The sequence below is a fragment of the Microcebus murinus genome, chromosome 18 (assembly GCF_040939455.1).
Source record: "Microcebus murinus isolate Inina chromosome 18, M.murinus_Inina_mat1.0, whole genome shotgun sequence".
NCBI lineage: Eukaryota > Metazoa > Chordata > Mammalia > Primates > Cheirogaleidae > Microcebus > Microcebus murinus.
In genome coordinates, this window is record NC_134121.1 from 40,998,358 (window position 1) to 41,013,713 (window position 15,356).

Genomic DNA, 15,356 nt, shown 5'->3' on the forward strand with positions numbered 1-15,356 from the left:
TGCTGCCTCCAAGCAGACCCGCAAGCCAGGGCCTGGTCAGATACCGGGGCATCTCGAGGAAGTTCTCTCTGTTGTCTACCCTGAACCCTCCCATCAGAGCAGACTGAAGCAGGAGCACAGGCTGGAAGGCAGAGGAAGCACAAACGACCGCCCCTTCCGTGTGCTGAAGACTCTGGCCTTCTCTTCTCAAGACCACGCATCCATCCTGCGTGAGGAGGTTTAACTCAGCACCGGGCTTGCCGGACGCTGTGGGATATGGACCCGCTATGCAGTGGCGGCCACCCCGATAACCCCCGACCCCATGTGTGACGGGGTACAAAGGACTCTTACGGCCACTATTCACTTAATTCTCCCAGTCGCCTTGTGAGGTTGCTCTCCCTCTTTTACAGGTGAGGAAACTGAGGCTCAGGAGAGTGCTCTCAACTGGGGGCTTCCCAGCCCAGATCCCGCTTTGTTCCGCTACACCCCACTGCCCCTGAGGAGTGACAGATTCTGCCATCAAGTCATCTCTGAGTCTCATCCAAGCCATTGGGCCAGAGCCCCACGTGCCTCCCCTGTCTGTCCAACTCCCTAGGAACAGGACACGACAGCCCCCCTTCCAGGCCAGGCCTAGGACTTGGTCCTCTTGGGCAGATCTGTCCCCCAGGGCTGGGGGGAGGGGTATGGAGATCAAAGGGTGGGAGGAAGGGCAGCAAGACCACAGCAGTCCAGGCTAGAAGAGGGGGCCCCCAGGTCCTGAAAGAACTTTTAGGGGACCCCCCTTCCACAGCCTTCTTCTCAGCCCCCTTGTATTACCTAACGCCTGAGCTGGGTACAAAGCCCTCCCACCCCTCGCCACAGGCCCTGCAGAGACAGGAGAGCTGCCGCTCCTCCCTATTTCAGCAGCTCCAGCCAGCCAGGGCTTGGATGCTTCCAGGAATGGAGAATTCACTATATGCAAGGCACCAACCATCTACGGGGCTCCTCCTTCCTTAAAATGAGCCAGAGCCTGTGCCCATGGCCCTCGGGGGGCCTGGGGGAAGGTCATGACCTCTCCCTTTGGACAGGATGGAGGCTCCTAACATAACCTCTCATGAGCCCAACATCTCAGGTCCTTCCTAAGCATCCCGGCTTCCAGCCCGGGACACTTCTGTCATCTCTGCCCTTTGTTGGGTAAGGCACGTGTTGTCACCACCCCTCTTAGTTAGTGGCCTTCAGAACTGCTCCAATGGTCTGAGAAGCCCAGATGACCCCCCTCCCTGCTTCTTTTACTAAAATGCCTTCCCCAGCGCCCCCCCTGCCCCCAGCATGTGTGCCAGGAAAAACAAACGCCCAGGGCAGAGGCAGCCCTGCTCCAGGGCCAGAACATACCTTCCTTGCCTCCTGCTCCCAACTCCAGGCCGCCCTGACCTCGGACCTCAGGGGCCAACGTGACTCGTCCTGCCTGGAATGGACGGCGCTCCTGGTCCAGTCCGCTGACACTGCCAGCTCCTCCCAGGTACTTCCATCTGCCCTCCAGCCTCTGCCTGGCCAAGGTGACTTGAGGGGTCTTCTCAGAGCCTTAGCTCCTCCCAGCAACTATGCCCCTCACTGCCCTAGCTCCAGACACCAAAGAGTGTGCCCAGGAGTCTGAGTGGGCAGCCTGCTCTGCCGGGAATTCTCTGGCTAGTGGCCTGAGGCCCTGGATGCCCTGTCCCGCAGCAAGTCACTCTGAGGACTGGAAAACCACAAGCCTACATGAGAATATCTGAGGTATATGAACCACACGGTGCTTCCTCCTCACTAACCTACTTCCTGCTCCCCAGTGCTGACCCTGCCCTGCTGCCAGAGGGCCGCAGGCTGGGAAGGAGAGGCTCCCCACCCCCAGCCGCTTCCTGCATGTGCCCCATGTCTGCAGCCCATGCTTGCGCAATGGCTAATTCTGGTGTCTCATCAGACGGTAATTATGGGGGAATCAGCAGTGCTGTCATCTCTGCAGCTCGGCACCTGTCACCACGCCGCCATCCCCAGGCTGCTGGGATGGGACCGGAAGCTGATGGAGGAGGGGCACCAGGGCAAGGGGTGTCTGCTCCCTTCCTGCCACTGCAGTCCTCACCTCCCAACTCCCAACACAAGGTGAGCAATGCATGCAACTTGGTGGCCACCAGCACACGAGTGCTCCCTGTTGCCAGGGCAGGTTCTGAATGCAGGTATCATGTGTCACATGTATGCACATCCACAACCAAATAGAGCTGGAAGGACACAGCACTCTGAGGCTCAAATTTCACTTGGCCACTTCCCACGTGTATGACCTTGAATAAGTCATTTCACTTCTCCAGACCTTAGTTTCCCCAATGGCAAAATGGGGAAAATAGTGCCTACGTTGGGAAGATGGGAAGAAATAAGGTATATAAAGGATCTCCACATGTATGATCATATATTCACTCAACACACAATTAGTGCCCAGCTCCCATGTGCTAGGCAACGTAGGGATAGCAAGTAAATGAAACATGGCTTAGCGAGGACCACACTGCAGCCACACTGGGGCACCGGCATCTTGTTTGGCTGGTGATGTTTTGTTTGTTTCTCTGAAGCTTAATGCCCCTAAGAAGCACAGGTGCCACTCTCTTCCCCACAGTCCCCACCATTCCCTATTGTCCTTTCCCACTGCTTCACTCATTCCTGTCCCTGGAGGCACTGAGTTTGCTGCCCGCAAGAGCAAACGTAGACTAGTAGGCTGAGTTATGTACAAAGCCGGTGACCATTCAAGAGAGATCACTTTAAGAGCCAGAAGAGATTTGACAGAGCCCTGGGAGTTCAGGGGGCTGAGCCCAGAGGTGGTCAGGGAAGGACACTTCAGGGAGGGGCCGAAACGGGAGATGACAAAGGGAGGGCATCCCAGGAAGAGGCACCACAGAAGCAAAAGCTCACAGAGGCGGAGGCCAGGCCCATGGCCGCTGGCGAAGCCCCCGCAGGAGGACTTCTCAGGAGGAATGGGGTTGGGGGAGGAAGGTGGGGATGACCCTCAGAGTTAAGTCTCAATGACACGAACCACGGAGGAACCCTACTTGCAGGAGCGCTCTACACCCAGCTTGAGGGACTGGCATGGGCCTGAGCAGGCTGCAGGTGGCAGGCAGAGTGGCAGCAGAGGGTGCGGGCGGGGCTGCCCTGCGGGAGACTGGGATTGTCCGTCTGACCTTGGGCATAGGGTTTAACCACTTTGGTCTGTCTCTTCCCCTAGGAAGCAGAGACAACAGCCTCAAGCTCCCAGGACAGTTGTGAGGATGAACTGAATTAAGGCATGTATAGCGTTTAACCCAGTGGCTCTCAGTAAGTACCGATAAATACTGGTCATTAGCATTTCCATTATTACCAGTGATGATTTTTTTTTTAAAACTCAGCAGCGACACAACGAGCGCCCCCGCCTTGCCAGCCCTCCACACCTTGCTCTCTCATAGACCCCAGAGGGAGCACAGGTCTCTTCTAACTGAAACCAGAGTCAGCAGTGGGGGGCTGACCCCAGCACTCGCTACTACGGCAGCCACTGCCCGGATGCTGCCTTCCCCGCTCCCACCCACACACTCACACTAGGCGTTCCAATAATCCATTTCAGCATTCTGCCAAACCCATGCACACCTTATTCCGCTCTGGCTGATAAAGCAGGACAGGGTTGTTCCACTTTTTACAGATGTAGAAAGTCAATCTGATTAGGTACTGAGCTCCCCGTCATTGGGGGCATTCCAGAAAGGGTGGGTAAAAGAAGAGTATTTAGGCCTCTACTAGTGGCCTTTGCCCAGGCCCCCTCCACCTCCCCTGAGCCCACCCTTCAGACTGAGTCTCAGCCCCTCTTGACCAGGAGGGACCAGAGAAAAGGGCTGCAGTCTCCCACTTTCTCCTGGCAGCAGCCAAAGGATGGGGGAGGGAGGGGAGCAGGGAGCAGCGTCATTGCTCTTTTAGGAAAACGGTAATTTTAATTAAGAGGCAGACAAACGAGCGCTCTGCAGATTGTCTCTGAGCAAAGTTATTAAAAAGCCATCAAGGCGGCGACAGCCACAGTGGCAAGGAAGGCTGCCTCCCCCGGCTGCACACCCGGATTGGGGCTGCACATCAGTTCAGAGGGCCGGAGAAGGGCTAGAGGATGTGGAGGGATTCCGCAGCCCCTCTCCTGAGGAGGAGGTGGGCAGCACCCAGACAGCACCCAGGGCTCAGCCTGCCCAGCCCCTGGCAGAGTGGGGACAGAAAGGGAACCAGCAGCTCCTGTGTGGGCTAGGGCTGGCCCTGCCACTGCTTTCTCTTTTCTCTTCTCAACAACCCTGCCTGGTAGGTATTCTTGCACCATTTTGTAGGCAAGCACACTGAGGCTCAGAGAGTGAAAGTTGTTTGCCTAAGGCCACACAGCTAGGAAATAGCTTATGTGAGGATTTGAAGCCAGGTCAGGCTGACTCTCAAGTCCAATGCTTCGGGCTGCTGGTCCTGGGCCCAGGAGTCCTGGGTGGACTCCTCTGCCTGTATACCCTCCCCCCACCTGAGCTCCTGGATGCCCTCTTTAGTGGCCTCAGTAGTAGTCTAACAATGCCACCCATAGTCACCAGGGACTTGGAGGCCAAGTCACTGCTTGCTTGGTGGGGTTACACTATGAGAAGGACACCGTTCAGTCATGGGACATTCTACAGGTACATAATGCCGGCAGGACAAGCAGGGACAGATGGGACATCAGAAGACATGAAATCACTTCCCTGGGATGGGGGCATGTACCCTGCAGTCAGCTGTCCAGGCAACAGCCCGAGGCCCCCACAGCTGGGGAATCTAGCCAACCCTTCAACCTCTGCTCACCACTTAAGCAAAGCATGCTGCAGCCTTATCTGTCTTGGTCACTGTTAGACTCCAAGCCTAGCCCAGTGCCTGGCACAGAGAAGGTGTTTAATACATCTTGATTGAGTAAATGGACGAATGAATGAGTGAATGATTGAATAAATGAAATGAGATCATAAGTTTTCCAGTGCCCATAAGCTAGACAAAACTGTCCCATCTTCTCCCATCCCCCAGCCCATCACAGCTGGAACATGGGCTTCCCGCCCTGCAAGAGGGGCCCCTTGCTTCTGACCCCTCTCCCCAGGCTGCCAGCCCCTCAGCAGAGGACTCCTGCTGCTCCCCCACCCCCACCAGCCCCAGACTACATGGAAGCTTCGCAGCCTGCACACACATGTACGTGCACATGTGCTTGCACGCGCACACTCACTCACATGCACACACATGCACACGCAGACACGTTCTCTGTCAGGCAAGGTGCCCTCCCCAGGGTCAGGTATCTGCGGGCCCCTCCCCTGGCAAAGGCCAGGGGCCCGTGGGGATAGCCCCTCCCGTTTCTGGCCCTCCAGGCTGGGGAGGGGCATCTGACTAAGGACATGGGCGGGAGGTGGGATGGCGGGGAGGCCTCCCTCCTGGCTTACTAACCTGGAGACTTTAAACAGAGGGAACAGAGTCCTGGAGGCTTCCCTCCCGCTGCACGCTGGAGCCCTGGGTGAGGGACAGGAAAGGAGGAAAGTCGTGAATGAGTGCCCAGACAGAGAGGGGATGAGCTGGAGAGAGGAGGGGGCTGGGGCAGGGGCAGCAGGTGCCATGGGTGGGGGGGTGGGGAGTTGGGGGGACAGGGACAGAGCAAGGCAGAGCCTTAGGAGCTGTCCCTTTAGGGGTCACCAGGGTCAGGGAGGCAGACAAGAGAGAGATTGGGTGTTGCAGGAAGAGCAGGGACTGAGGGGACAGAGACAACAGTGGGAGACAGACAGGAGGACAGACAGCAGGACAACACGGAAAACATGGGATCCCCAGAATTGGGTTCCCAGGACAGACAGCCAACAAGCCAGGCCTGGTTCTCCCCCCAGAAACAGGGGCAAATTCTTTACTGGGATGCCCAAGCAAGATCCCAAATGATCTTGGAGGGCCAAGCACCTTGGAGGGCCTATCTGCCTCCCCCATCTAAGGCCTTCCATTCTGGAAGGTTGGTGGGTCCAGGCTCAGAAGGGCTTGCCATCATTGCTCTGGTGACAACCCTCTCCCCAGCCTAAGAGACCCCCATCTCCTCCACTCACCCCCGGTGCTGAGGAAGGCCCCCACCCCTGCCAGACAGAGGAAATAGGCGGTTTCCCAGCAACAGTAGTCACACCGTGCTAGGGGCTGTGCAGGAACATGACACCCTGCCCAGACCTGCCTGCAGCCCTTCACCTAGCTCCAGCCTCCACACCCCTGACCCTCACACTGCCACGGAAGGTCCCCTGCAATTGCCACCATGCCCTCCTCTCATCCTACAGGGAAGTCCTCCCTGAATCTCTTCTATTTCCCTCATGCTGCCATACCTGTCTGGCCTTTTACCCTGGAGCATGTAGCATCGAGACCCTCTCCGCTTGGAGACACTGTGGCCTTGGCACCCACCTGGACACAGCCCTCACTCGGCTGGCTCAGACCCATCCACACCCACATCACGTCTGGCTGCGAGCGCTCTCAGAGCCCCCTGCCAATCTCATGGTTCCAATTTTCCCGCTGATTACCCCAAACGCAGACGTCCTGGGGAGAAACAGCTGTTGGGACATGGACAGGGGGAAATATCAAGAATACTCAGTACCATGTCCTGCCCCAGAGGCCTTCCTGGATGAGGTGGTGGGGCGGATGGACCCAGGGCACGGGGTGGGAGGGGCAAAGGCTCAGGAGCGGGAGCTTCCTTCTTACCACCCGCCCTGAGTGGCAGCGCCAGGGCCCAGCCCCAGACAGGCTGAGGAGAGGATCTGAGTTTTAGAAAAATCTAAAGAGGTTTCTCATGCGTGCTCTTTCCTCAGCGGAGGGTAGACGCCCATCCAATCATTCAATCAAAGAGGAAGAGGAGGAAGACAAAGAAATGACTATTTATTGAAGGTCTACAATGTGCCAGGAATTCTGCCTGAATTACCTCACTTAATCCTGGCACCCATTCTGTGAGGAAGCCACCGTTAACACCCTCAATCTACAGATGAGGAAACTGAGCTTCAGAGAGGTGAGGCAACTTGCCCAAAACCGCACAGCAAATGAATGTCAGGGCTGGGACTGCAGCCCAAATCCGCCTGACTGTAGAGCCTGAGCTCTTGACTCATGAGCCAAACTGTCTCCTATTCATCTTCCCCAGCTCTTTGACTATAGCTCATTAAGTCCCCTCTGGGAAGTTCTGCCTGAAGTCTAACTTCTTTCCACTGCATGCTCCGGCATAAACTATTTCCTAAGAGCAATAAGGTGGAAGAGAAGATTTCTCTTCAGTCTCTTTCTGCCTCATCCTAAGGGTGGGAGGCAGATTGTCCCAACCCCAGGCTGCCAGATGGGCCAGGAGAGGGGGATGAGCTGTCAGGTGGGGAGAGGCAGGTCCAGGATTTCCTGAGCTTCATCTTTAGGTGACATCTGCCTCTCCAGAAGCGCCTCTCACTCCCCCTTCCTAGAAGAGGGTCCAGAAAGGCCCACAAAGGCCCCTTCTTGTTTCATCAGCCAGAAGTCCCCAAGGCACCCAGGCTGAGGAGCACCAGGAGGTCAGGTGTTGACAAAGCAACAGTCTGTGGCAGTCCTAATGGTTCTCACTTTTCCTCAGAGCCCTAATCCTCAACTTATAAGGGGGTTAGGAAAAGAAAGGGGACCCCCAGGCCAGCCAGACCACTGGGTGGGGGTGGAGTGGGCAGGGGACCACCCAGGATGTGTCTTCAAGAGCCAATGAGCCATGGAATGCCTTCCCAGGGAGCTGGGATGCTTAATTCTTCCCCAGTGAGCCGGATGTCTGTGCCTGGAGGGACACCTGCTGCTTCTGCAATTATCAGGCATGCTGGGGGTGGAGGGAGACTGCAGGACACTCCCCCTGCACAAACCCCACTAGGTAGGCTCTTTCTGTGGGGTCTCTGGGTCTGGGAACCCCTCTGTGGGCCTCTAAGTCTGGGTCTCCAGCATGCTTAGTGGCTGAGATGGAAAAGAAGCCAGTACCCTGGGACGAGGATGCTTGCAGAGGTGAGGAAGGCGGGTATGCGAAAACCCAGCTCCTCTCCAGTCTTAGGTTGCTCCACACCAGGACATGCAGGCAACCAAGCCAGGTGGCCGAGCTAGAGCTGCCGAGAGACAGGATAAGGGTGTGGGGGGAGCGGAGCCGCCAGCTGGAAGTGCCTTGTGGCAGAAAACATGGACTGGATCATAGTCCCTTGATGGAATGGAGTGTGGCAAAGCCAGTTCTGCTGGGTGGGAGGAAAACAGTGAGTTTAGGATTCAGAGGATAGCTGAATCCTCTAGCCACTCCCTCATCCATCCCCTGGGCTGGGAGGACAGGTTTAGGCAAAGTGTGTCTTATGATCAGAAGGTGCTCTTCGTAAGATGTGAGTGTGAGTGTGTGTGTGTGTGTATACATGTGTGTGTGTGTGTTTGTGTGTGTGCGCCCGCATCCAGCATTCTCTTGGGCTAAATCTCCATCTTTTTCTGGTTTAGCTGAAGCTGGGGAATATTCTTCCCACCCTCCATGTGGCATGGCAAAGCACATATTATCTCAGGGGAGAGGAGGTACACAGAATATGCCACATCTGGTAGGGAGCTTAAAGATCCTCTAATCCCACCCTCTCTTCTTAGACCAAGGATACCAAAGACCAGAGGGGGCAACTAAATTGCCAAGGTCACACAGCAACTGGGGAGACAGACAACCTGACACCAGTCCAGGGCCTGCTCTTCACACTGCACTGTCCCACTCTGCCCTGGGGAAAGGGAGAGGAGCATCCTGTCCCCAGCAGCAGGGGACCCGTCCCCAGCACGGCCCCTTGCACTCCGCCAACTACACCAGCCAAACCCATCTGAAAGGTCATGCTGCCCCGTCCCCTGCCCCTACGTACAACATTAGCCTGCTTGTGCTCACAGATTCCCACCACAGAGGGGAAAGATGCAAAAATGCCACCAGAGCTCCCTATCTTGAAGTGACTGGCCACACACTGGGAGGTTTTTCTTCCCATCTAACCTCAATTCCTCCTACTGCAGCGTGGGCCTGTTTCCTCTCAAGCTGTCCTGCGCAGAGATGGGGGCAGGGGGAGAAGAGCAGGTTTCCAGCCTCCACACCCTTCTGTTTGCCCACCCCCACCAGAGAAGATGAGGGCAGGGTGTCCCAGGGTGGCTGGGCCCTGAGCCCAGTGCATGCGTGGGGTGTGAAGGGTGGGATGGGAGAAACGGCTCTTCTAGGAATTGTCCCTCTAACGCCTCACCCTCTGCAAAATCCTAAATCTCAGGCTTCGGGGTGGGTCTTCTCTGGGTTCAGAGACATCTATCCCTTCCCCCATACCATGTATTGACTATTTAGTATGTGTCAGGCATTGTGCTGGAAGTTTTCATCTGTTATTTCATTTAATTTTCACAACAATTCCATGATCAGAACCTAATCTGCCTCCTGGGACAGTCCTTCCCTAAGACTAAGTCTAACCTTGATCTCTCCTGCTGCATTTCCTCTGGTCCACCTCCTTGGTGGTGGAGGGCGTTTTTGTTCCTGTCCTCAGAGACTCTCATCATTACTCAGTGCCCCACATTATCTTCTCCAGGTTACCAACCTCTACCCCAGCCTTGTCCCATGCGACTGGCGAAATGTGGGTAACAGGAACCAAGGCAGGACTGAGGCTGGGATCCAGGGCACTGCCCTGTGCTGGACACCCTGGAGCACACGCCAGGTGGCAGGTGACGGGGCTCTGGGGAGGTCCCCATGAGATCAGGCTGGGCTGATAGAGGTTGGGGCAGAACTGGGGTGGCAGGTTCTCCTCCCTGATATGATAATGTCCATGAGCCCTGCAGGGGGCTTGGGACCCCCACCTTCTGTGTGGTGGCTAGGCAGGGTCCAGAGGGGAAATGAATGACCTAGTCCTTTCTCAGTGACTATCGCTGAGGCCCAAGTTTCAGCCCACTCATACCCAGAGCCCAGGGGCCTGGGCAGAAGTGGACAGGGGTGCAAGACAGCGGGACTTGCCATGGACCAAGGGAGGGAGCTGAAGCCAGAAGAGGAACTCCTACACCTCGCTAAGCTCCTGGCATCCCAAGGGTGCCTGGGCCACAAGCCCCTCTGCTGGCTGCAAGATCATGGAAACCCAGCAGTGGGCAACTTTGGTGAATCCACACACCACTTGGCAGGAGTAGTGAGGGCAGGGGTCCCCTCCACTAGGGCCATCCTCCCATTGGGCCCCCAGCGTGGCTGGAACATAAAGGCCAGACTCACCTTCCCAGCTGCTCAGGCCTCAGCTGTCACCCCTCTGGGAAATTCCAGCAGCGGAAGCATGGGCCAATGGGCAAGGGGAGGTGGGACTTTGGGGCTGGTGTGGGCGGCACCCTCCCCCTTCAAGCAGGCACTATTAATATATGCAAAGCATATGCAAATCACCCAGAAGAGAGACACAACATCCATCGCTGGAATGTCAGAAGAGACCTTGGAGATCATCCAGCCCACGCCCCCTCATTTCACAGGTGAGGAAATAGGCCCTCGCTGGGAAGGGACTTGCTCAAGGTCACGCAGACATTTGGGCACTGAGGAAGGATGAGAATGCGGTCTTGACACTCAGTCCGGTGCTCCTTCCACCACAATCTAGGGGGTTACAACATGGCAAAGGGTGCCCAGAGCCTGGATGGGGCCCCAGACAGGCCTATCAAGGGCCGTGGTGGGAGACAGGGCTGAGAGGATCCCTCCATCTCGGATGGAGGATCCCTCTCCACCTCCGAGCCCGGAGACAGCCTGGTGGCTGTGGGGGACAGTGTGCGAGGGCAGCGAAGGCCAGGGTGGAGGGGCAGAGGCTGGAGGTGAGAAGAAATCAGCTCCATAGTGGAAGCGAGCAGGGACACTGGAGTGTCTGAGGCAGGGGAGGAAGAGCCCAATGTCAGCGCAAGGTGCCCGCTGTGGTGCGGGGAGGGGACGGCGCCCTCGCCACACACACACACACACACACACACACACACACATGCACATGCCTAAGTGCTCAGCAGCCCCCAGCTGTCTGGACTCTGACGACCATGGCACCTGACAGGCCATCATAGTCAGCCCAGGCCCGTCCCCTCCGAGGCCACAGCCCTGGCTACCTCCCTCCCCCACCCCCAACTTGGCTTCTCAACCTTCCAGACAGTCCTAGAAAGCTGGGCCAGCACTGGGGAGAAGGGAAGACACAGATAGGAGGGCGGTCAGAGAGAGAAAGGGGGCAAGGAGGACAGAGGCAGGGGTTGGGTGTGGAGAGCAAGCAGGGTAGAGCAGGAGGAGCTGAGGGGAAAGGAGGAGGGGAGATGGGGAAAAAGTGGGGGAGCTTGGCTTGGGGAGGGGAGAGAACTGAGGGGCAGAGAGCACACTGGAGCCCCAGGGATGGGGAAGGGAGAACATGCGGAGCCCAGGTGTCGAGTCCAGGAGTCCAGACACTGAGGGTCTAGGCTGCCTGGCAGGAGTTGGGGACATGCCCCTGCCCCTCTGCCCACCTCCCCAGCAACTCCCCTGGCTGCCAGGAAATCAGTCCTCCCTCCTCCTTCACTGCCTCCCCCCCTCCTTCCCTCCCTCGGGGCAGGCACTGCTTTCCAGCCAAATCCAAAGCCTTCATCTCAGCTTTTCAGAGCTCAGAATGAAAGAAGGGGAAGCGAGTGCAGCCCTCAAACCCGCTGACGGCCAGATTTTTATTATCTTTGCTCGAATGGGCCCTAGGAAGCCAAGGAGGGATTCTTCAAAGAGCGTCTGAGTGCCTTATTGAAGCCTGCACCTGCACCAGCCCACCCACAGCAGGCAGCCCAGCCTTGGGGGGCACAGCCTGCCCCCAGCCCCAGCAACCCTGGAGACCGGAGCCTAGGCTGCCAGGAGCCTCACCCTCAGCACCTCGTGCCCAGGCAGGGGCCACCGGGTCAGGAAGCCAGGCTTAAAGCCAGACCTAGTCCTGCTGGGCCTCGAAGGCAGTCTCTGTCCCTCTCTGGGCCTCGAGGACATAAAGGAAGGAAGAAAATAGATCTCCCTGCCAGGGCTTGGAGGAGCTAAGTGCTTAGGATTCCTCGAAAGAGAAGCTTTTATGACAAGCCCTGGATCTTCCCTCTGAACTCTCTACCTGCCCTGGCACCCACAGGCCCCCTGACCCCCTGACCCCCAGTTGCCTCCTGACCCCCCTTTGCAGGAGCCTCCCAACCACAGCTGCCTCTTCCTGAGCCCCAGGCCCACTACTCAGGATGACAGACACCATGAACTCTTCCTCGAGCCCCAAACACAGCTCCCTCCTTCAAACCCTCAACCCTGTCTCCCTTCCTTGCCCAAAACCTAACCTGGGGGTGGGGGGCTGGGAGCTAAACAGACCTAGTACTTCAAAGAGCCCAGGCTCCTCCATCCTGACACTTCCAGGGCTGGGGCTTCAGCAGAGAATGCCAAGGTTGGCACTGGGCAGATGGCAGCCATGCCACCCCCACCCCCAGCTCTGACCACACCGTGGAGATCGATGCCCACAGCCAAAGAAGGAATCAATGGTTTTAATTAAACTCTTTTTCCAGGGTGGGTCCCTGGAGAGAGAGAGAGAAAGAGAGAGAGAGAGAGAGAAAGGAAGGAAGGAAGGAAGGAAGGAAGAGAGAGGAAGAGAAAAAGGAAGAGAGAGAGCATCAGAGAGGCCCTACAGCCCAGTGTCCAGCCCGGCACATCTTTAAGAAGGCTGGAGCCCAGCAGGAATCAGGCCATGAAGACCCCAGACCCCGGCATTAGGCGAGAAGGCAAGTAGAAGGGCAGGGTGAAAGCCTGGGGTGGGGGTAGCCCTCGGAAGGGCTCATTCTAGGGACCCTTCCCTTGGTGGAGCTCCCTCTCCCCACTCAGCGCTGCCTGAAGACCACGGTTGCCTCTTCTCCATAGATCTTCAGGGCATAGACAGTGGAAGCCAGAAAAGGGACCCTCACCCCTCCATCCCAGCCCTGAGGGTCATCACAGAGAACCAGCCATCATGGAAAGGGTGGAAGGAGCAGGGATTGGGGGGGGGGGCACTGGACAAAGACCCTCTTGTCCCCAAGGCAGGATGGCAGGAAGCCAGGGCAAAGCCTTTGCACTTGCTGCCAATGGTGCCTGGGTGCCAGGCAGTCTGGGTGGGTAGCTGGGGGAGGGGAATCTTATTCTTGGGACCCCTCCCCTTGCGCCCAGAGCCCTAACCCCCATCCCTTGCTTCTGCGCCAGGCCACCAGCTAAGTCTCTGCCCCAACAACTCTCAGCTTGCCTGGCGCACTCCTTCTTGTGTGAATGCCAGTCCCTGACACTTGCCAGGAGTGGCCCCAACACCAACCAGCACCAGCAAAACCCCTCACGTACACCATAACTGCTCCCCATATCCATACACACTCACATCCACGCCAGAAATTGCCACCATCACAGATGCCACTAGTGATGACAGAGCTCACATTTTCACAGTGACAGTCTCCATCAAATGCATCATCAATTTTTCAAGACCAGCAAGAGGAATAGGGAAGGGAATGAGAGAAACTGAGGCACAGAGTTAGACAGCAAAGCAGTTGGTTCAAGGTCACCCAGACCCCAGACTGAGATACCTAGAGTCGGGAAGAAGGTATGCTAACCACCCCCCAAAAGTGCTCAAGCCCCACCCAAAGGAACATTCAGGCCCACAAACCTGGAAATCTGCCCAGCCTCTCCCGACTCCCCACCCTCATGTTTCCCCTTCCCCAAAACAGACAGTCGCTCCTACACCTCCTTTTGAAAGGCTTCAGCCAGAACCCCCAACTCCAGGAAACCCACTTCCCCTAAAGTTGGGGGCTGCAGGACCTCCTGGTCCCATGCTATTTGATGAGAGGGGCTGGGAAAGACAGTCGAGGATCCCCTCCTTGCACACATCCCAGTGCCTGCTCACCTGGCTCCCCTCGGCCCCCAGGGTCCCTCGATCCAGCCTCCTCCCTGGGAGAGCGGGCTCTGCCCTCGGCTGTCCTCTCCCACCAGGCCAGGGCAAAGCGCCGGAGGCACTGCCAGGGCTGCATGGGGAGGCGTGGGGCTGGGGGGCGCGCACTAGCAGCCGCACACGCCCCGCCGGGCCCTGCCAGCCGAGCTGCGGAGGCACCCGGCCGGTCCCCTCTGCTTCCACCAGCATCCTGCTGCCCCCACCGACAGGACTCGGGAGCTGGCCCGGGAGCTTCTGACGTAGCAGGGGGGTGCGTGGGAGGGGAGGGGGGGCCACCGTGCCTCCCCTTCCCAGCCCCACCCTCTGCCCCTCAGCCTCCTGCAGGCTCTACCTCCTCACGCCCCCTAGATGCCCTCCCCAGTTGGGGGCGCCCTCCCCAGCCCTCTGGCCTCCGCAGGGGGAGGGTTTAAGATCAAATAGCCCCTCCCTAAGCCCCTCCCTCTCGTGGGCCTTCCCTACCCGCCAGTCAAGCGGGGAGCGGGTCCCCAGTTTCTGCAACTGCTGCTGAGGCTCAGAGGTCTCCAGGGCTAGGGCCTCGAGGTGCGGGTGGGGGTGGGGGGTGGAATACAGGCTTGTATCCTGGCAACAGCCAGCCCCAGAATGCACTCTTCCCTCCCTTCCCCGGCTGGCGCAAAGGGCCCACCAGCACCATCCCAGCGCCTGCACCCCGTTCTGGGAGCTGGCGGAGAGAGGCCTTTGATGTGCCCCTCACTTCTCCATCCCCTTCCCTTCCCCCTCCATCTTCCTCTTCCTCCACCTCGGATGGACCACTCCCCTCCCCCACTCTCCTCTCCATCCATCTCCCTTCTCTCCCCACCCCTCCCCCCTCCACACAAACCCCTTTCCAGTTTAGCCCTCAGGCCCCCTCCCTGGGCACCCTGAGGCCCTCCCCACCCTGCCTCCAGCCTCGCCACCCCTGAGCCCCTCTCAGGTCCCAGCACTCCTCTCGCCCGGGTCCTTCTCCCAAGCCGGCGCACAGCGGTCCCCCGCCCCCCACACACCTGCGCCCAGAGCATCCCTCGTCCCACCGGCCACCGCCTCCCCCGCCCGGCCGCCGCCCCCGCCCCCGGCCGAGGGGAAAACACACAAAGAAAACAGAAATACCTTCCACTTAAGCATGGAGGCACATTAGGGAGGAGAGAGACAGGGACATGCCTTGGGACGGAGCGTTCCCCATCGGGCGGGGGCGCGGGGGGCGGGGGCCCCGGGCCGGCCTGCCTGGCGCTCGCCCTCTCGCCGCCTCGCGGGCTCCTCGCTCGGCCCCAGCCCCGGGGCGCGGTGCCAGGCGGGCGGGCCGGGGGCGCGGGCCCCGCCGGGGTGGACCAGCTGGGAGGGCGCCGGCGGCCGGGCGTGTGTGTGCGCGCGCGCGCGGGCGTGTCACCGAGTGTGCGAGAGCGAGTGTGTATGTGTGTGTGTGCGCGCGCGCGCGCGCCGGCGCGGGTGTGTCACTGCGTGCGGGAGCGCGCGCGGCGCGGGCACGCGCGTGCGGCCGTA

At 58.5% G+C, this 15,356-nt stretch overlaps 1 protein-coding gene across 9 annotated transcripts in view; it reads right to left on the bottom strand.

Annotated features, from left to right (window-relative positions):
* Nucleotides 1-14,188, bottom strand: part of LOC105872139 (SRC kinase signaling inhibitor 1) — a 68,119-nt gene extending 53,931 nt beyond the window's left edge. For 6 of the 9 annotated variants that reach the window (XM_020280922.2, XM_075994532.1, XM_075994531.1 and 3 more), the window contains exons 1-2: nt 13,818-14,188; nt 5,413-5,475 (exon numbers count right to left, since the gene is read on the bottom strand). In XM_020280922.2, coding sequence (XP_020136511.1) covers nt 5,413-5,475; nt 13,818-13,941 — 187 coding nt within the window. In that variant the 5' untranslated portion in view covers nt 13,942-14,188. The remainder of the gene's footprint in view (nt 1-5,412; nt 5,476-13,817) is intronic. The other 3 variants (XM_075994530.1, XM_075994529.1, XM_075994534.1) reach the window with 2 other exon arrangements.
* Nucleotides 14,189-15,356: the final 1,168 nt, after the last annotated feature.